The sequence below is a fragment of the Salvia splendens genome, chromosome 7 (assembly GCF_004379255.2).
Source record: "Salvia splendens isolate huo1 chromosome 7, SspV2, whole genome shotgun sequence".
Classification (NCBI taxonomy): Eukaryota; Viridiplantae; Streptophyta; class Magnoliopsida; order Lamiales; family Lamiaceae; genus Salvia; species Salvia splendens.
Genome location: NC_056038.1, coordinates 953,186 through 975,089, shown reverse-complemented (window position 1 = coordinate 975,089; position 21,904 = coordinate 953,186). Strand labels below are relative to the sequence as shown.

At 45.8% G+C, this 21,904-nt stretch overlaps 1 protein-coding gene across 1 annotated transcript in view; it reads right to left on the bottom strand.

Moving 5' to 3' along the window:
- Positions 1-5,736: 5,736 nt before the first annotated feature.
- Positions 5,737-21,904, bottom strand: part of LOC121741636 — a 31,033-nt gene continuing 14,865 nt past the window's right edge. Inside the window, exons 2-3 of the mRNA XM_042134486.1 lie at positions 13,528-13,807; positions 5,737-5,984 (exon numbers count right to left, since the gene is read on the bottom strand). Of these exons, the coding sequence (XP_041990420.1) occupies positions 5,737-5,984; positions 13,528-13,807 (528 nt within the window). The remainder of the gene's footprint in view (positions 5,985-13,527; positions 13,808-21,904) is intronic.

Here is a 21,904-nt window from a genome sequence, read left to right as displayed (position 1 = left end):
GATAGTTACAGCCTCTTGCACCACACCAAAATCCCCCAATATTCCCTTTAGCCATTTAGCTTCTTTAACCGCTTCTGCTAAGGATATATACTCTGCCTCCGTTGTAGAGAGCGCAACCACAGATTGGAGATTAGACTTCCAACTGATTGCTGTACCAAAGAGCTTGAAGATATAGGCAGATTGGGATTTTCTGCTATCAATATTTGCAGCATAGTCTGCATCACAGTAGCCTATGAGCTCATCCTCATCGTCTGCTGTGCAGAACAACAATCCCAAATCTTGCGTGCCCACCAAATACTTCATTATCCACTTCAAGGCTTGCCAATGTGTGCTATGTATCTGCTGGTCAGGCTTATGGCGTGTGACAGATCAGGCCGAGTACACAACATCATGTACATAATACTCCCAACAATACTTGCATAAGGCACCTTAGACATCAACTTCCTTTCCTGATCATTAGCTGGTTTCTGACTGACAGAGAGCTTGAAGTGTGGACTTGTTGGAGTTGATACCTTTCTAGAGTCAATCATCTGAAATTTGATTAACATCTTCTTGATGTAGCTATGCTGCATCAACCATAACTTCCTAGCAGCTCTCTCTCTTATGATATCCATGCCAAGAATTCTCTTTGCATTTCCCAAGTCCTTCATTTCAAAAGCTTCCTCCAACTCACCATGCAAAAAAGCTGTTTTTACATCAAGTTGTTGCAATTCCCAATCTCTCCGAGCCACAATTGCCAAGAGTATCCTTATTGAGCTGTGTTTCACCACAGGAGAGAAGACCTCGGTGTAATCTATCCCCTCCTCCTGTGTGAAACCCCTTGCAACCAAGCGAGCCTTGTATCTGATACTATCATTCTCAGAGGCCTCCACCTTTTTCTTGTAAATCCATTTGCAAGAGATAGGTCTTTGTTGAATCTGTGATCTGAGAACTAGGATCCAAGTTTTGTTTTTGATGAGAGAGTCTATCTCATCCTTCATAGCCATTTTCCATTTCTCTTTGTCTTTGCTGCCAATAGCTTCCTTATAGGTGCTTGGTTCTGAGATCTCCAACTCCTCTGCAACACACAAGGCATAGTATACAAAATCTGCATCTCTGAACCTTGCTGGTGGTCTGATTTCCCTTCTGGTTCTGTCTCTGGCCAGAGCATATTGCTGAACTTGTGGCTCTGGATCAGAGACATCTGGAGTATTATCAGTAGGCTGCTCATTCTCCTCATCTGAGGACATCATTGGCTCTTGGAAATCAGCAGCATCTGAGGCTCTATGTTCTGGTTCAAGTTGATCAAAACTGACCCCAGCAGGTTCTGGAGTTGTCTCTGTCTGCAGAGTAGGCTTGAATGGCATAGTTGACTCATCAAAAATGACATCTCGACTGATGATGACTTTTTGATTTCCTTCTTCTGTGCACCAAAGTCTATATGCCTTAGCACCATCTTGGTAGCCAAGGAAAATGCATTTTAGTGCTCTAGGTTCTAGCTCTCCTTGCCTTGTGTGAGCAAAGGCTCTACAACCAAAAATCCTAAGCTTCTCATAACCTCCTAGGCTTCCATACCATCTGCCATCTGGAGTATCAAAACCAATGGCTGAGCATGGACATTTATTGATCAATTTGGCTGCTGTGGAGACAGCTTCTGCCCAGAATTTCTTAGGCACTCCAGATTCAAAAATCATGCATCTTACTCTCTCAAGGAGAGTCCTATTCATTCTCTTCGCGGTTCCATTTTGTTGTGGATTCCCCGGAGCTGTCCTATGCCTCTTCACTCCCCTTTGCACACAGAAGTTATCAAATTCCCTTGATAGGAACTCAAGCCCGTTGTCTGTCCTCAGACACTTCAAGCCATACCCTTTCTCAACTTCAACTGCCTTGTACCATACACTGAACTTGCTGAATGTGTCTGATTTCTCCTTGAGGATCCATACCCAAACCTTCCTGCTATAGTCATCTACTACACTCAAGAAGTACCTTCCACCACCTATGGAATTAACCGGGCTAGGACCCCATAGATCACTGTGACAATAATCCAGAGGTCTTGTGGAGTTGTGCTTTCCTGAGCCAAAAGGCAATTTCTTTCCTTTTCCCAGCAAGCAAGACTCACACATTTTTACACTCTCCCTATCATCACATGCAAAAACGCCCTTCTTGATCAATTCTTTAAGCCCTTTATCACCCACATGGCCTAATCTCTTGTGCCATAACACCAGATTCTGTTCCTCAGCAACATAGGAATCTCCCACAATGACCTCAGCCTCCAGATAATATAATCTATTTATCCTAGAGGCTGACATAACAATAGCACCACCATTCATAATCCTCATACTCCCACCAGAAAATACACAAGAAAATCCTTTCATTTCAAGCACACCAACAGATACAAGGTTCCTCTTAATAGTAGGTATATACCTTACTTCAGTCAGCAATTTAATAGAACCATCATGCACCTTAAAACGAATATTACCAATGCCTTTAACAACACACACCTGGTTGTTGCCGAGCAAGACTGATCCCTGTGCTTCAGTCAGGTTCTCAAACCATTTCTTGTGGCTGCATATGTGGAAAGAGCACCCGGAGTCCACGATCCAAGAGTCTGCAATGGGCTTCTCAGTCACATTCATGACCTGAGCCGGCTCCAAATCTGCTGCACAGTCAGCAGTGTTCTGATCAGAGTCGCCATTAGCTTGCTTCTTCTTTAAAGCCCAGCAATTTTTCTTGATGTGCCCAGGTTTCTTGCAATAGTTGCAAGACCTGGACTCCTTCTGATCCCACTCCCTTTGGCCTTTTCCTTTCCATTTTTCAGAACCCTGCCTCTTCCATTTTTCAGGTTTCTTGATATTGGCTTTCACGTTCAAGCTTTCCCCAGCCTGATCACGCAGTCTTGTTGAAGAACTCTGAAAATCCTTCAATTTCAGGGCCGAATACACCTCTTCATAGGTGATCTTGGAGTCTCTTCCAAGGAGTATAGCGTCCTTGAATTGTTCGAAGCTCTTCGGTAATGAATTGAGAAGCATAAGTGCTTTATCTTCATCCTTGATCTGCTCATCGATGTTCTCCAGATCATCCACGCATTTACCAAAATCTTCGAGCTGCTCCAAGATGCTCTTCGCCTCTGATAGCTGGAAGGTGAAAAGCTTCTGTTTCAGATTAAGGCGATTTGCAAGAGACTTCGTCATATAGATGGACTCAAGCTTCCTCCACACTGCCGCAGCGGTCTCCTCCTTCGAAACCTCCCTCAGGACTCGATCGCTGAGACTCAGGATCAGAGTGCTATACGCCTTTTGTTGAAGTTCTTGAGCCTTTGGATCGACCTTTTCATCCGCACCCTTGGCGGTGTCGGCCTCCCCATTTTTGACGATTTCCCAAAGCCCTTGTTGCATCATCACAGCCTTCATCTTCAATCTCCATAGACCGAAGTCATTCTTGCCCGTAAACTTCTCCAATTCGAATTTCGCCGTAGACATCGCGCCGATTTCTTTCCTTTTCCCACAGACGGCGCCAATTTGAAGAGTCAAAAACAGAATCGACGCGAGATTCACGAACAAATGTGAGACGATATTATTACGAATACAAAACAAACGAAGATGATTACAACACACTATCACTTAGCTCGCTACTCAATCGGAGAATACAACTCGATTGTGGATCACTCACCTAGCTAGCTCAAGAATCACAAAGTGTATTCACTTCTCTATCTAGTTTCTTGAATCACACGAATATGGAGAAAAACAAGATGTGAAACTGAAAACTGAAGAAACTTATTGTTGTAACTGAACGAGCTGTTCAAATACAACGGTTGTTAGCCGAGCTTAATCGAGCTCGGTGTTGGAGAAGCTTAATCGAGTTCGGTGTTAGCCGAGCTTAATCGAGTTCGGTGTTAGCCGAGCTTAATCGAGTTCGGTGTTAGCCGAGCTTAATCGAGTTCGGTGTTAGCCGAGCTTAATCGAGCTCGGCCCTCAATAATGACTTGGGCCGATGGTTGGTCCAGCCACACCAAAGCCCAACAGTGGCGGTGGCGGTGGTCGTCGTGAGGGCGGTGGTGGTTATGGCGGCGGCAACCGTGGCGGTTACGGAGGTGACCGTGGTAATGAAAGAAGAAGATGAACTGTGACCGGTTCCGTCGAATTGTTTGTACGTTAGAATACAATTTTTGCAGATTTCAATTTGGCGGAGTTATTTTGACCTCTTGGCTCTTGTTTGAAGATTTTTATTCCGGATGAGATTATTTGATAATCTGTGTTCTGATGCTTGAAATTTGTTGTTCTATTATAGCAACAAGGTCAGGAAACTCGAATTCTTGCTGGTTGAGGCGGTGGCGCAGGGTGATGGAGCATTATTATTATTGGAGGGATACATAGCAATCACTACCGAGCCACTGCTGCAGCTGCCAAGTATTTGAATCTTCAATGTTTGCATATTTCAACCTGGAGTGTGAGGTTTCAGATCTAAGAAATGAAAGAAGAAGATGAAGTTTGGGGTTCAAAAAAGCTGGAATTATTATTTACGGAATATTAAATATATTAATTAAAAATACTAATCTATTCAAATGCCATTTAATTGGCATTGACAGTCAAAATAAACGGTTACGTTAAAAATGGACCAAATTCGATCCATTTTCATTTGTTCAGGACCCAATAATTCAAAAGATAATGTTCTGGACTAAAATCATAAAATCGTCATATATTTAGGATCACTGTTGGCCTTTACTCAATTTAGTACTTATCATCTATTACCAAAAGTTAGCAATTTTACATTTAAATTATGTTGTTCGCTATTAAATTTATTGACAGTATAGTACTAAATTCAAGATTAAACTCATCAAATTTTTCTATCTAAACCTCTCTATTAAAAAAAATGGAAGAATAATAATACTATATACCCATTTTCAAATGAGAAATTTCGGAATAAGGGTTTAAATTCGCTGACCTTTCGTAATTAGGAATTCAATTGGCTAATCTTTCATAATTTGGGATCGAGGCATGCGTATTCTTCGTAATTAGGGATTTATGATATTTTAGCTTATTTATGTGTTTTTTTAATATTATTTTTCTCTAACCATTTATCAATTGTCTAAATTATCCCCTTCAAATTTGGTCTTAATTGGGACGATAAAATTGTGATAAATTAGGTGTAGAAAGATTTTCGTGGCTGTGACCTGTGGTAACTTGCCATCGAGTATGCATTGGGCATCATATTTGTAGTGTTAAGATCAATTTATTTATGTTAATTTGAAGGGGGTAATTTAGATGTTTGATAAATGGTTCGAGGGAAATAATATTAAAAAGCACATAAATAAGCTAAAATATATAAATCTCTTATTACGAAAAATACGCATGCCTCGATCCCAAATTACGAAAGGTCAGCGAATTGAATCCCTAATTACGAAAGGTCAGCGAAATTAAACCCTTATTCTTAAATTTCTCTTTTCAAATATACCGATCCTTTATCAAATCTATTAATAATTCTGACTGTTATGACAATTTAATAATTTTAATTTAAATCCCCGCCCGCCACCACCGGCCGGTGAGGAGAGGAGGCAGAGAGAGAGAGTTTCAGATCGCGGCGGCGGAGGATATGGCAAATTAGGGCATTAGAATTTTGTTGATTTCAGCTAGCTTGATTTGAATTTCGATCTGTTGCTCATCAAAACGGTACATGATCCACAAAATCAAACCAAATGAACAATCAAAACATCACCAATTTTATTTCAAAATCTGCGATCTCATAATCATCATCATTAAATCACACACCATAATTAAAATGATTCCCCTTCTCCGCCGCGAAGATGAAATCCAAATTATACAGCAGCGGCACCATCGCGACGGAGCAGAGGAACACCAGCACCGGCCCCAAAACCCACATCAGCAGCGGCACCGCGCCGTAGAAGAGCCGATTCCCCACCGTGCTGAGCACGAACCCCCTCTCCAGCAGCTCCGCCACGTAATCCGCCGCGATCGCGCCGTCGGCGGCGCAATTGATGAGGAAATTGACTGATGAATCCGCGAATTTTTGATGGTGATGAATGCAGGAAAATGCAGATCACGACACAGAGAATTTACGTGGTTCGATTTACTGAGGTAAATCTACGTCCACGGGAAGAAAAGAGGGCAGAGTTGTATTGCTTGATCTGTTTTCTACAGCTTACAATACAGACTTGCTATTTGATCTTTTATCTCTAGAGAGCTTAACAGAACTTAACCTTATCTATCTGATCTAGGTTCTATTTATACATTGAACCAAGATCGTGGCATGCAGCACCATTTACTAGGCAGTGGATGTCGTGGAGATCGTGGCGATCTTGCATGGGTCCACTATCCTGCATGAGTTAATGACTGCTTGACACCACTAAATAGATCGTGGGTGTAGTGGAGGTGGAAATCCTGCATGAGTCCACTATCTCCTAGTTCGGTCGAATACTGAGACCGAACTGCTGAATTATTGCCGAGCAGCTTTTGCCGATCTGAGAGTAGAGCTTGATGCCGACCTGAGAACAGAGTTTGATTGGTTGGCTTTTACCGAGCTGTAGGCTGGGGCCGAACTCTTTAGTTGTGCCGGACTGATACTCTTTAGTCATGCCGAACTGATACTCTTTCTTGGGCTTTAGGCTGATGGGCTTTACTGCTGTTGGGCTTGTTTAGTACGTACTCCATCACTACCCCCCCGGAAAGCGAAGTGAATCACTTCGGCATTCTGGATAAAGGTACGGGGTAAGTTGATGTTTGTCCTCGGTCTTATGAAGTAAACTCTTCTTTGACCGGACTTGGTTTGTGTCCTAATTTGGCGAGTTTTATCGCTCGGATCGGACTTTCCGTTGTCCTAATTTGGGGATCGGACTTTCCCTTGTCCTAATTCGGCGAGTTTTATCGCGTGGATCGGACTTTCCCTTGTCCTAATTCAGGCAAGTTTTATCGCGTGAATCAGACTTTTGTTGCAGTTCGTTTCAGACGAAGTGCTTGATTTTTAAGCCGAATTGTGGTCTTGTATCCTCTTTAGAAGCTTGGACTTCACAATCGTTGGCTTATTGCAGTTCGTTTCAGACGAAGTGCTTGTTTAAGCTGAATTGTGGTCTTGTATCCTCTTTAGAAGCTTGGACTTCACAATCGTTGGCTTATTGCAGTTCGTTTCAGACGAAGTGCTTGTTTAAGCTGAATTGTGGTCTTGTATCCTCTTTAGAAGCTTTGACTCACAATCGTTGGCTTGTATATGTTCTAAGAAGGGGATCAGCCTTCGAAGAACAAGATACCTCAGTAACATTTGTAAGAGACGACACGCACAGAGACAGACAAAACACACAGACAAAACGCACAGAGACAAACAAAAAGCACATAGAGACAAAAACGCACAGAGACAAACAAAGACCAAGCAAACCAAAGAAAGCACATTGACCGAACAGGACTCAAGACTGACTGACCGGACTGTCTCTTACAAATGGAACTTCTTGAGGTTGGAAATGTGCCATGTTCGGGGTACCTGTTCTCCTGACATGTGAGCCAATTTGTAAGACCCTTTGCCGAGGACTTCTGACACCCGATACGGACCTTCCCATGTGGGTTCGAGCTTGCCCAGCTTTTCTGCTCGGCTTACTTCGTTGTTTCTCAAGACGAGATCTCCCACTTGAAATTGCAGCTTCTTCACCCTTTGGTTATAATACCGGGCTGCTTGCTCCTTGTACTTGGCTGCTTTTATGCATGCCAATTCTCTTCTTTCTTCGGCAAGATCTAGCTCGGCTCTCAGTCCGTCGTCATTCATTTCTGCTGAGAAATTTAGAGTTCGGGGACTGGGTATGCCGATCTCCACCGGAATCACGGCTTCAGTGCCGTACACAAGACTGTACGGAGTTTCACCGTTGGAGGTTGTGGGTGTAGTTCGGTAGGACCATAGGACTTGAGGGAGATTTTCTACCCATTGTCCTTTGGCTTGTTCTAACCGAGCTTTTAACCCTTTCACCAGGATACGATTTGTTACCTCCGTTTGTCCGTTTGCTTGTGGATGAGAGACCGAAGTGAACCGCTGTTGAATATTCAGCTCTTGGCACCAATTCTTGAACGTCTTGTCGGTGAACTGAGTCCCGTTATCCGAGATGAGGATGTGGGGTATGCCAAATCGGCACACTATGTTCTTCCAGACGAAGTCCAATGCCTTTGAGCTCGTTATCGCAGCTAATGGTTCAGCCTCCACCCACTTCGTGAAGTAGTCCACGGCAACGATAAGGAATTTCATTTGCCGAGGAGCTTGAGGAAGTGGTCCCACTATGTCTATGCCCCATTGCATGAAAGGCCAAGGGCTTTGCATAGTGTATAGATCGGTCTGCGGCATCCTTGGGACATTTGCATGAATTTGGCACTTCGTACACTTCTTGACGAGCTGCACTGCCTCTTGTACCATGGTTGGCCAATAATATCCCCATCTCAGAACTTTTTTAGCTAAAGCTCTGGCTCCGATGTGGCTACCGCACGATCCTTCATGAACTTCTCTGAGGATGTAGTCCGTCTCTTCTGGTCCTACGCACCGCAATAACGGCTGGAGGTAAGACTTTCTAAAGAGGACTCCTTCATGAAGTTCGTACCGAAGTGCTCGGCACGTGATCTTCCGAGCTTCTCTCTTATCCTCGGGCAATTGTCCTTGATCCAGATACTGCAAGATCGGCGTCATCCAGTTCGGCGAGCTGGATACTGAATGTACCTCGGCTTCATCAATGCTTCGATGCATTAATTCTTCCGCCTTTGAGCTTGGATCTGAGGCCAACTTACTTAAGGTATCTGCTCGGCTATTTTCCGCTCTGGGAATGCGGATTATCCGAAAATAGGAGAAACTTCGGCTGATGCTTTGCGCTTTGTCGAAATACTTCTTCATTCTCTCGTCACGAGCTTCACTTGTACCCAACATGTGATTTACTATGACTTGTGAATCACAATGGACTTTGAGAGATTTGACGAGCAGACTTTGCGCTAACTGGAGTCCGGCCAGGAGGGCTTCGTACTCGGCTTCATTATTAGTAGTGGGGAATAGGAACCGGAGTGAGTAGGTTACCTCGTGTCCGTCGGGAGCGACAAGTAAAATACCGGCTCCACTTCCCATCTTGTTTGAAGCTCCATCTACGAATCCGCTCTAGCAGTCCGGCGGCTCTACTTCGGATTCCAAGGGTTGTGCTAGTTCGGCATTGGCAGAATTCTTCTGTTCGGCAATAACAGGGATTGCCTGATCGAACTTGGCCTCTGCAAGAAAATCTGCCAAGGCTTGTCCCTTGATGGCTTTCCGAGGTAGGTACTCGATTGAGTGTTCTCCCAGCTCTATGGCCCATTTGGCGATTCTGCCTGATGCTTCTGGCTTGGTCAAAACTTGCCGAAGAGGCAGATCGGTTAAGACGCATACTTTGTGAGCATAGAAGTATGGCCGCAGTCTCCTTGCTGCATTTACTAATGCCAGAGCAATTTTTTCCAGAGGTTGATACCTTGTTTCTGGACCTCTTAATGCTCGGCTTGTAAAGTAGATGGGAAACTGCTTTAGGCCTTCTTCTCGTACAAGCACCGCGCTAATGGTTTGATCGGATGCCGCTAAGTATAAGAAAATCACTTCGGCATCTGTTGGAGCAGAGAGAATTGGAAGCTCGGCTAAATAACTTTTGAGCTCGTCAAAAGCCTTTTTCTGCTCGGCTCCCCACTCAAACTTTGGTGCCTTTTTTAGCACTTTGAAGAACGGCAGTTGCTTTTCGGCTGCTTGGGAAAGGAATCTATTCAATGCGGCTAGACATCCAGTTAGTCTTTGCACATCGTGTATGGACTTCGGCATCGCCATGTTCTGAATAACTTGAACTTTTGAGGGATTTGCCTTGAGTCCGTCCTTTGAAACCCAACAACCCAGAAATTTTCCCGAATCTACCAAAAAGGTACATTTTTGGGGGTTGAGTTTGAGGTTGGCTTTTCGGAGCACGTCGAGAGTGGATTTGAGGTTGTCTTCATACTCCGAAGTGCTTTTGCTTTTGACGACTATGTCGTCGACATACACTTCAACCTGTTTTCCGATTAGGTGCCGAAAAAGCTTGTCTACCATCCTTTGATAAGTGGCTCCGGCATTCTTTAAACCGAATGGCATCTTTTTATAAGCGAAAATGCCGAAATCGGTAATGAAAGCTGTTTTCGGAGCGTCACTCTCATCCATCAACACTTGGTGATATCCTTTGTATAAATCAAGAAAACAGAAAATTTCGAAGCCGATCAAAGCTTCTACTTTTTTATCTATATTCGGAAGGGGATAGCAATCTTTAGGACAGTGCTTGTTTAGATCGGTAAAATCTATGCACATCCGCCATCCCCCTTCTTTTTTCTTGATCATCACAGGATTGGCCACCCAAGAAGGATATTTCACCTCGAATAGTACATCCGCTTTTAGTAATTGGCGGACTTCGTCATGGATGACTTGGCTTCTTTCTGCCGCAAAGAGTCTTTGCTTCTGTTTTACTGGCCGGATTGAAGGATCAATATTTAACCGATGAGTGATTACCTCGGGGGGCACTCCGGTCATGTCCAACGGAGACCATGCAAAGACATCTTTGTACTCCTTGAGGAGCTGAATGGTCTTTTCCCGGAGTAGAGGCGTTCCTGCGAAGCCGATCTTGACCGTTCTGGATGGATCATCTTCGTATAACTGAACGGTCATTGAGTTCGGCTCTGAAGTGACTTTGATCATCTCGCTTGCCTCTGACTCCGGTTGCTGTGATTGCTATGCTTGATGGTGCCGAACTGATTGCTCGGCACTTTTAAGCGCAATCTGCAGACATTCTTTTGCTCTCTTTTGATCACCTCGGATGACCGCTATCCCACCTTTAGTGGGGATCTTGATGGTGAGGTGATAAGTAGAGCAAACGGCCCGAACTGTGTTGAGCCAGTCTCTCCCCAGGATGATGTTGTACGGGGACCGAGCTTTCACCACAAAGAACTCGATCATCGTATTGGAGCTTGTAGGCGCTTTTCCCACCGTGATCGGAAGGCTGATAATACCTTCAGGGCGGGTGTCCTCCTGGGCGAAACTTTTCAGAGGAAGTGGAGCCGGACTGAGCCGAGCTGGATCCACTTCCATTTTATCGAAACATTCTTTAAAAAGAATGCTGACTGACGCTCCTGTATCCACAAATACTCTGTGGATCAGTTTGTTTGCCACTCCGGCTTGAATGACAATAGCGTCTTGGTGAGGAGAGATGGCTGGGACGGGATCGGCATCTGAAAATGTAATCACTTCGTCTTTCTTCAGCCTTTTATGTGTTGGCTCCTCTTGATTGGAACCTCTGCGTTCTGCTTTTAGGGACGACTTAGTCTTCCCGGCAGGGAGAGCATCAATAGTCTGGATTACTCCATCATATTGCGGCTCGTCGTCGTCTTCGGGATCCTCATGCCTTTTCGGATCCTGAGGATTGCAGTTCGCACCTCTCTGCCTTTTGTTCTTTTTCGGCTGCTTGCTTTGGTATTTTTTTAACGTTCCTGTTTTCACAAGAACATCAATACCTGCAGCCAAATCTCGGCACTCCTCGGTATCGTGACCGTGGGCTTGATGGAAGGAGCAATATTGATCCTGAGGTCGCCGCGCGGCTGATTTCGTCACCCGCTTTGGTTTTTCGAACATATCGGAATGTAGTTCGAAAATTTCTGCTCTTGACTTGTTTAATGGTACGAACTGAGCGGGCGGCTTCTCAGGATTGAGACGTGGCCCCAATCTGCCTTGTACCGGTGCCCTTTGAATTCTTTCAAAAGGAGTTCGGCGAGGAAGCACCTGGCCGCTTTGATCGGGCTTCTTTTTCTCTTCTCGGGATGAGCTGTCTAAAGACCGTTTTCGACGGTCTGCCTCATCCGCACGGGAAAACTGGTCCGCAATGTCCCACATTTCTTGAGCTGTTTGCGGACCGCACTCCACGAGCTTTCTGTAGAGAGCTCCGGGCAGGATTCCATTTTGGAATGCCGAAATGACAAGTAGATCGTTGAGATCATCTACTTGTAGGCATTCCTTGTGGAATCTCGTCATGAAGTCGCTGATCTTTTCGTCGCGACCTTGACGTATAGAAAGCAGCTGAGCCGAAGTGATCCGGGCTTCCGCTTTCTGAAAGAACCTCCTGTGGAAAGCATCCATTAGATCTCGGTAAGATCTAATGCTGCCTTGGGGGAGGCTATCGAACCACCTTCTCGCGTTCCCGATAAGAAGCTCGGGGAACAGCTTGCACATATGGACCTCATTGAGACCCTGGTTCGCCATATTATACTGATAGCGTCCCAAGAAGTCATGAGGATCCACTAGCCCGTCATAAGTCATTGACGGTGTCCGGTAGTTCCGCGGCAAAGGAGTTCGGGTGATATCGTCCGAGAACGGAGTCTTTAATGCTCCGTACATGGCGAACCCGATATTTCTTTGGTACGGAGGAGATGGAGTTCTCCTGTGGTTCCGGTACCGAGGAGGAACAGGAACATGTCGGGGTTGAGGATTCTTTCTCCTGGAAGACACGTCACTACTGCGGTAGTGACTTTCATGTCTGGATGAGGAGGGAGAATCCGCCGTTGTCTTCTCCGGCTGTTGGCTCTTCTGCAGGAAGGTTAAGAACTCCTCCTGCTTCTCGGCCAAGAACAGCTTGACAGCTTCATTTAAATCGGGCTGCTGGGAAGACTCGGTGCGATCTCTCCTGGAGTGGCTTGTTCCTTCTTCGTGAGAACCGGAGGTAGATGTCTCCCGAGGCCGTTTTTCAGACCTGCGAGCTGGACTAGCTTCCTCACGGTTATCACGAACGGTATTATGGGTGTTATGTGATCTGGTATGCATTTTTTTTCTTTTTTTGGGGTGGAAAAAGGGTCAAAAATTCGCTTTATCACAAATTTGGTTCTCTGTTTCCCACAGACGGCGCCAGTGATGAATCCGCGAATTTTTGATGGTGATGAATGCAGGAAAATGCAGATCACGACACAGAGAATTTACGTGGTTCGATTTACTGAGGTAAATCTACGTCCACGGGAAGAAAAGAGGGCAGAGTTGTATTGCTTGATCTGTTTTCTACAGCTTACAATACAGACTTGCTATTTGATCTTTTATCTCTAGAGAGCTTAACAGAACTTAACCTTATCTATCTGATCTAGGTTCTATTTATACATTGAACCAAGATCGTGACATGCAGCACCATTTACTAGGCAGTGGATGTCGTGGAGATCGTGGCGATCTTGCATGGGTCCACTATCCTGCATGAGTTAATGACTGCTTGACACCACTAAATAGATCGTGGGTGTAGTGGAGGTGGAAATCCTGCATGAGTCCACTATCTCCTAGTTCGGTCGAATACTGAGACCGAACTGCTGAATTATTGCCGAGCAGCTTTTGCCGATCTGAGAGTAGAGCTTGATGCCGACCTGAGAGCAGAGTTTGATTGGTTGGCTTTTACCGAGCTGTAGGCTGGGGCCGAACTCTTTAGTTGTGCCGGACTGATACTCTTTAGTCATGCCGAACTGATACTCTTTCTTGGGCTTTAGGCTGATGGGCTTTACTGCTGTTGGGCTTGTTTAGTACGTACTCCATCATTGACCTGATTGAAGAAGCGGATGGAGAGGGAGTGGCAAATGAAGGAGAAGAGGAAGAGGAGGAGGAGCATCACGTATTTCACGGCCGTCATCAGCTCGCCGTGGCTGCCGTACACCGAGTCCTTGAGCGGCTTCTTCACGCTGTACGTGCTGCTCACCACCGCCGCCAGGGCCGAGCACAGGAGGATCGACGTCGTCGCCATCAGCGTCGACCCCATGATCGTGTTGCGGAGGGTTTGCACCGCAAGGATGTTCTTCTTCTCGTTGTCCTGCAAATTAATCCGTTAATGAGTCGAGTTCGTCTCGTTAGAAATTCGACGGTTTAGTAGAAAAGCCGAGCTAGTCTCTAAGAAAGCTCGTTACAAGTTCGACCGTTTGGTTAAAAACCGAGCTCGGCATATTATTGTTGTGTCAGTCCGGGGCTAGCCGGTTAGTAAAATATGCCGAGCTCGTATTTGAAAATGGTTATTACAAATTGGACAGTTTACTAAACCTAAAAGCCGTTTAGTAAAAAAAACCTAAACCGTGCTTGTTAATATATATTATACATGTTCGTGCCTAAATCCATCAAGTTGGCGAACCTTGATAAAATCATCAACATTGATGGAGTACGTACTAAACAAGCCCAATAGCAGTGACGGCCCATCAGCCCAAAAGCCCAAGGAAGAGTATCAGTTCGGCATTACCAAAGAGTTCGGCCCCAGCCTACAGCTCGGTAAAAGCCGACCAATCAGTTCGGCATTACCAAAGAGTTCGGCCCCAGCCTACAGCTCGGTAAAAGCCGACCAATCAAGCTCTACTCTCAGATCGGCAAAAGCTGCTCGGCAATAGTTCAGAAGTTCGGTCTCAGTATTCGACCGAACTGGGAGATAGTGGACTCATGCAGAACCTCCACGACCTCCACTACACGATCTATTTAGTGGTGTCAACTCATGCAGGATCTCATGCAGGATAGCGGACCAAACAAAGAGATAGTGGACCCATGCAGGATCTCATGACCTCCACGACATCCACTACCTAGTTAGTGGTGATGCCAGCCACGACCTAGTTAGTGGTGATGCAAGCCACGATCTTAGTTCAATGTATAAATAGAACTTAGATCAGATAGAGGAGGAGCTCTCTAGACATCAAATAACATATAGCAAGTCTGTATTTGTAAGCTGGTAAACCAGATCAAGCAATACAATCTTGCCCTCCTTTCTTCCCGTGGACGTAGATTTACCTCAGTAAATCGAACCACGTAATTCCTTGTGTCGTGATCTATATTCATTACCTGCATTTACTACCATAAAAAATTCGCCCAACCATCACTGGCGCCGTCTGTGGGAAACAGAGAACCAAATTTGTGATAAAGCGAATTTTTGACCCTTTTTCCACCCCAAAAAAAAAAAAAAAATGCATACCAGATCACATAACACCCATAATACCGTTCGTGATAACCCTGAGGAAGCTAGTCCAGCCCGCAGGTCTGGAAAACAGCCTCGGGAGAAATCTACTTCCAGTTCTCACGGAGAAGGAACAAGCCGCTCAAAGACTCATCGCACCGAGTCGTCCCAGCAGCCCGATTTGAACGAGGCTGTCAAATTGTTTTTGGCCGAGAAGCAGGAAGAGTTCTTAATCTTCCTGCAAAAGAGCCAAAAGCCGGAGACGAAAACGGTGGATTCTCCCTCCTCATCCAGACATGAAAGTCACTACCGCAGTAGTGCTGTGTCTTCCAGGAAGAAGAATCCTCAACCCCGACATGTTCCTGTTCCTCCTCGGTACCGGAATCACAGGAGAACTCCATCTCCTCCATACCGAAGAGATGTCGGGTTCGCCATGTACGGAGCATTGAAGACTCCGTTCTCGGACGATATCACCCGAACTCCCTTGCCACAGAACTACCGAACTCCGTCGATGACTTATGACGGGTTAGTGGATCCTCATGATTTCTTGGGACGCTATCAGTATAACATGGCGAACCAGGGTCTCAATGAGGTCCATATGTGCAAGCTGTTTCCCGAGCTGCTTATCGGGAACGCAAGAAGGTGGTTCGATAGCCTCCCCCAAGGCAGCATTAGATCTTACCGAGATCTAATGGATGCTTTCCACAGGAGGTTCTTTCAGAAAGCGGAAGCCCGAATCACTTCGGCTCAGCTGCTTTCTATACGTCAAGGTCGCGACGAAAAGATCAGCGACTTTATGACGAGATTCCACCAGGAATGCCTACAAGTAGATGATCTCAATGATCTACTTGTCATTTCGGCATTCCAAAATGGAATCCTGCCCGGAGCTCTCTACAGAAAGCTCGTGGAATGCAGTCCGCAAACAGCTCAAGAGATGTGGGACATTGCGGACCAGTTCTCTCGTGCCGATGAGGCAGACCGTCGCAAACGGTCTTTAGACAGCTCATCCCGAGGAGACAGGAGGAAGCCCGATCATAGCGATCAGGGACATCCTCGCCGAACTCCTTTTGGCGATCAGGGACATCCTCGCCGAACTCCTTTTGAAAGGATTCAAAGGACTCCGGTGCAAGACCGATTGGGACCACGTCTCAATCCTGAGAAGCCGCCCGCTCAGTTCGTACCATTGAACAAGTCGAGAGCGGAAATTTTCGAACTGCATTCCGATATGTTCGAAAAACCAAAGCGGATGACGAAATCGGCCGCGCGTCGACCTCAGGATCAATATTGCTCCTTCCATCAAGACCACGGTCACGATACCGAGGAGTGCCGACATTTGGCTGCAGGTATTGATGCTCTTGTGAAAGCAGGGACGTTAAAAAAATACCAAAGCAAGCAGCCGAAAAAGAACAAAAAGCAGAGAGGTGCAAACTGCGCTCCTCAGGATCTGAAAAAGCAACAGGACCCCGAAGACGATGACGAGCTACAATATGATGGAGTAATCCTGACTATTGATGCTCTCCCTGCCGGGAAGACTAAATCGTCCCTGAAGTCAGAGCGCAGAGGCTTCAATCGAGAGGAGCCAACGCATAAAAGGCTGAAGCAGGACGAAGTGATTACATTTTCAGATGCAGATCCCGTCCCGGCCATCTCTCCTCATCAAGACGCTATTGTCATCCAAGCCGGAGTGGCAAACAAACTGATCCACAGAGTGTTTGTGGATACCGGAGCGTCAGTCAGCATTCTTTTTAAAGAATGTTTCGATAAATTAGAAGTGGATCCAGCTCGGCTCAGTCCGGCTCCACTTCCTCTGAAAAGTTTCGCCCAGGAGGACACCCGCCCTGAAGGTATTATCAGCCTTCCGATCACGGTGGGAAAAGCGCCTACAAGCTCCAGTACGATGATCGAGTTCTTTGTGGTAAAAGCTCGGTCCCCGTACAACATCATCTTGGGAAGAGACTGGCTCAACGCAGTTCGGGCCGTTTGCTCTACTTATCACCTCACCATCAAGATTCCCACTAAAGGTGGGATAGCGGTCATCCGAGGTGATCAAAAGAGAGCAAAAGAGTGTCTGCAGATTGCGCTTAAAAGTGCCGAGCAATCAGATCGGCATCATCAAGCATAGCAATCACAGCAGCCGGAGTCAGAGGCAAGCGAAATGACCGAAGTCACACCAGAGTCGAACTCAATGACCGTTCAGTTATACGAAGATGATCCATCCAGAACGGTCAAGATCGGTTTCGCGGGAACGCCCCTACTCCGGGAAAAGACCATCCAGCTCCTCAAGGAGTACAAAGATGTCTTTGCATGGTCTCCGTTGGACATGACCGGAGTGCCCCCTGAGGTAATCACTCATCGATTAAATATTGATCCTTCAGTCCGGCCTATAAAACAGAAGCAAAGACTCTTTGCGGCAGAAAGAAATCAAGTCATCCATGACGAAGTCCGCCAATTACTGAAAGCGGATGTATTATTCGAGGTGAAATATCCTTCTTGGGTGGCCAATCCTGTGATGATCAAGAAAAAAGAAGGAGGATGGCGGATGTGCATAGATTTTACCGATCTAAACAAGCACTGTCCTAAAGATTGCTATCCCCTTCCGAACATAGATAAAAAAGTAGAAGCTTTGATCGGCTTCGAAATTTTCTGTTTTCTTGATTTATACAAAGGCTACCACCAAGTTTTAATGGATGAGAATGATGCTTCAAAACGGCTTTCATTACTGACTTCGGCATCTTTGCTTATAAAAAGATGCCATTCGGTTTAAAGAATGCCGGAGCCACATATCAAAGGATGGTAGATAAGCTCTTTCGGCATTTGATCGGAAAAGAGGTTGAAGTGTATGTTGACGACATAGTCGTCAAAAGCAGAAGCACTTCGGAGTACGAAGACAACCTCAAATCCACCCTCGACGTGCTCAAAAAAGCCAACCTCAAACTCAATCCCCAAAAATGTACCTTTTGGTAGATTCGGGAAAGTTTCTGGGTTGTTGGGTTTCAAGGGACGGACTCAAGGCAAATCCCTCAAAAGTTCAAGTTGTTCAGAACATGGCGATGCCGAAGTCCATACATGATGTGCAAAGACTAACTGGATGTCTAGCCGCACTGAATAGATTCCTTTCCCAAGCAGCCGAAAAGCAACTACCGTTCTTCAAAGTGTTGAAAAAGGCACCAAAGTTTGAGTGGGGAGCCGAACAGAAAAAGGCTTTTGACGAGCTCAAAAGTTATTTAGCCAAGCTTCCAATTCTCTCTGCTCCAACAGATGCCGAAGTGATATTCTTATACTTAGCGGCATCAGATCAAACCATTAGCGCGGTGCTTGTACGAGAAGAAGGCCTAAAGCAGCTTCCCATCTACTTTACAAGCCGAGCATTAAGAGGTCCAGAAACAAGGTATCAACCTCTGGAAAAAATTGCTCTGGCGTTAGTAAATGCAGCAAGGAGACTGCGGCCATACTTCTATGCTCACAAGGTATGCGTCTTAACCGATCTGCCACTTCGGCAAGTTTTGACCAAGCCAGAAGCATCAGGCAGAATCGCCAAATGGGCCATAGAGTTGGGAGAACACTCAATAGAATATCTACCTCGGAAAGCCATCAAGGGACAAGCCTTGGCAGATTTTCTTGCAGAAGCAAAGTTCGATCAAGCAATCCCTGTTATTGCCGAACAGAAAAATCCTGCCAATGACGAACTAACACAGCCCCAAGAATCCGAAGTAGAACCGCCGGACTGCTGGAGTGGATTCGTAGATGGAGCTTCGAATAAGACGGGAAGTGGAGCTGGTATTCTTCTTATCGCTCCCGACGGACACGAGGTAACTTATTCACTTCGGTTCTTATTCCCAACTACTAATAACGAAGCCGAATACGAAGCCCTCCTTGCCGGACTTCAATTAGCGCAAAGTCTATTTGTCAAATCTCTCAAAATCCATTGTGATTCACAAGTCATAGTGAATCACATGCTGGGTACAAGTGAAGCCCGAGATGAGAGGATGAAAAAATACTTGGACAAAGCGCAAAGCATTAGCCGAAGTTTCTCTTATTTTCGGATAATCCGCATTCCCAGAGCGGAAAAACAGCCGAGCAGATACTTTAAGTAAGTTGGCCTCATATCCGAGCTCAAAGGTGGAGGAATTACTACACCGAAGCATTGATGAAGCTGAGGTACATTCAGTAACCAGCTCGTCGAACTGGATGACGCCGATCTTACAGTATCTAGATCAAGGACAACTGCCCGAGGATAAGAGAGAAGCTCGGAAAATCACATGCCGAGCACTTCGGTATGAACTTCATGAAGGAGTCCTATACAGAAAATCCTACCTTCAACCGTTATTGCGATGTGTAGGACCAGAAGAGACGGACTACATCCTTAGAGAAGTTCATGAAGGATCTTGCGGTAGCCACATCGGAGCTAGAGCTTTAGCTAAAAAGTTCTGAGATGGGGATATTATTGGCCAACTTTGGTACAAGAAGCAGTGCAGCTCGTCAAGACATGTACGAAGTGCCAAATTCATGCAAATATCCCAAGGATGCCGCAGACCGATCTATGTGCTATGCAAAGCCCTTGGCCTTTTATGCAATGGGGCATAGACATAGTAGGACCACTACCACAAGCTCCTCGGCAAATGAAATTCCTTATCGTTGCCGTGGATTACTTCACGAAGTGGGTGGAGGCTGAACCATTAGCTACGATAACGAGCTCGAAGGCATTGGATTTCGTCTGGAAGAACATAGTGTGCCGATTTGGCATACCCCACATCCTCATTTCGGATAATGGGACTCAGTTCACCGACAAGACATTCAAGAATTGGTGCCAAGAGCTGAATATTCAACAGCGGTTCACTTCGGTCTCCCACCCACAAGCAAACGGACAAACGGAGGTAACAAACCGTATCTTGGTGAAAGGGTTAAAAGCTCGGTTAGAACAAGCCAAAGGACAATGGGTAGAAAATCTCCCTCAAGTCCTATGGTCCTACCGAACTACACCCAAAAACCTCCAACGGTGAAACTCCGTACAGTCTGGTGTACGGCACTGAAGCCGTGATTCCGGTTGAGATCGGCGTACCCAGTCCCCGAACTCTAAATTTCTCCTCAGAAATGAATGATGACGGACTGAGAGCCCGAACTAGATCTGGCCGAAGAAAGAAGAGAATTGGCCTGCATAAAAGCAGCCAAGTACAAGGAGCAAGTAGCCCGGTATTATAACCAAAGGGTGAAAAGCTGCAATTTCAAGTGGGAGATCTCGTCTTGAGAAACAACGAAGTAAGCCGAGCAGAAAAGCTGGGCAAACTTGAACCCACATGGGAAGGTCCATATCGGGTGTCAGAAGTCCTCGGCAAAGGGTCTTACAAATTGACTCACATGTCAGGAGAACAAGTACCCCCGAACATGGTACATTTCCAACCTCAAGAAGTTCCATTTGTAAGAGACAGTCCGGTCAGTCAGTCTTGTGTCTAGTTCGGTCCTAGGGGTATGTGCTTTCTTTGTTTTTTACTTGTTTTTCATGTTTGTCTATGTGCGTTTTGTTCGTCTATGTGCGTTTTGTCTGTCTATATGCGTGTCGTCTCTTACAAATGTTACTGAGGTATCTTGTTCTTCGAAGGCTGATCCCCTTTTTAGAACATATATAAGCCAACGATTGTGAGTCCAAGCTTCTAAGGAGGATACAAGACCACAATTCAGCTTAAGAAACAAGCAGTTCGTCTGAAACGAACTGCAACAAAGGGAAAGTCCGATCCACGCGATAAAACTCGCCGAACTAGGACAAGGGAAAGTCCGATCCACGCGATAAAACTCGCCGAATTAGGACAAGGGAAAGTCCGATCCCCAAATTAGGACAAGGGAAAGTCCGATCCGAGCGATAAAACTCGCCAAATTAGGACACAAGCTTAGTCCGGTCAAAGAAATTTACTTCATAAGACCAAAGACGAGTCCGGTCAAAGAAGTTTACTTCATAAGACCAAAGACGAGTCCGGTCAAAGAAGTTTATTTCATAAGACCGAGGACCAAGTCCGGTCAAAGAAGTTTACTTCATAAGACCAAAGACGAGTCCGGTCAAAGGAGCTTACTTCATAAGACCGAGGACGAGTCCGGTCAAAGAAGTTTACTTCATAAGACCGAGGACGAGCACGATGAAATTTTTTCGCTGAGCTATAAATACGCAGTGATAGAAGCGAAATGAAGATTTCATTTTTTAAAACTTGTTCGGCATACAACTCCGCTGCCCTACGAGAAGGCGTTACGCTATTACAAAGGACTATTCTACTGTCCCTGGTTGCTAAAGTTGAGCCATCTATTCACAAAATCCTCGTGAAGCCGAGTTCGGGCGTTCCGGGCAGCTGAAGAATAAGCAGGTCGACGAGATGCTCTGATCGACCTACCGCCTCTTCCTTGAGTCCGGGAAGTACTGGCACCTCGGCGGCGAAGAGTCTCTTCACGAAGCATTTGTTGATCTTGCTCACTCATAATCACAGCTCCTCTACGAACTTCAGTCCGTCCTTGTCTTGACGTTTCCGGTTGCTCCTGAGTCCGTTCTCGTCTTGACGTTTCCGGTTGCTCCTGAGTTCGTTGCTGGTTTGGAGTAGGATTTTGAGCAAGTGGATCAGAGGTTTGAGCTGGAGTATGAGCATCTGTTGGCGGGAAATGCCTAAGGAATCTCTCGATTGAAGGACGCCGGGAAAGAACGATGTCGTACCGAGAAGCCCAGCGCCGCAATGATTTCACAACTTGTTGGCAAGCCGAGCTCTCCAGCGCATTGTTCCTCCGGAGTACATGATATTCCTCCCACAGTTCGTCAATTCGTTCCTGAACTTCAGAGATGGTCATTCCCCCGCGCCTGCTGATGAAATCCTCATACGCAGTTCCTCTCAGCGACAGCAGTATTCAGTCGGCCTCCAGATCTTTCTTTTCGGACTCTAAGTCCTTATTGTCGGCCTCCAGCTTCACTAAACAAGCCAAGAGTTCGTCCATTCTTCATCTGGTCAGCTA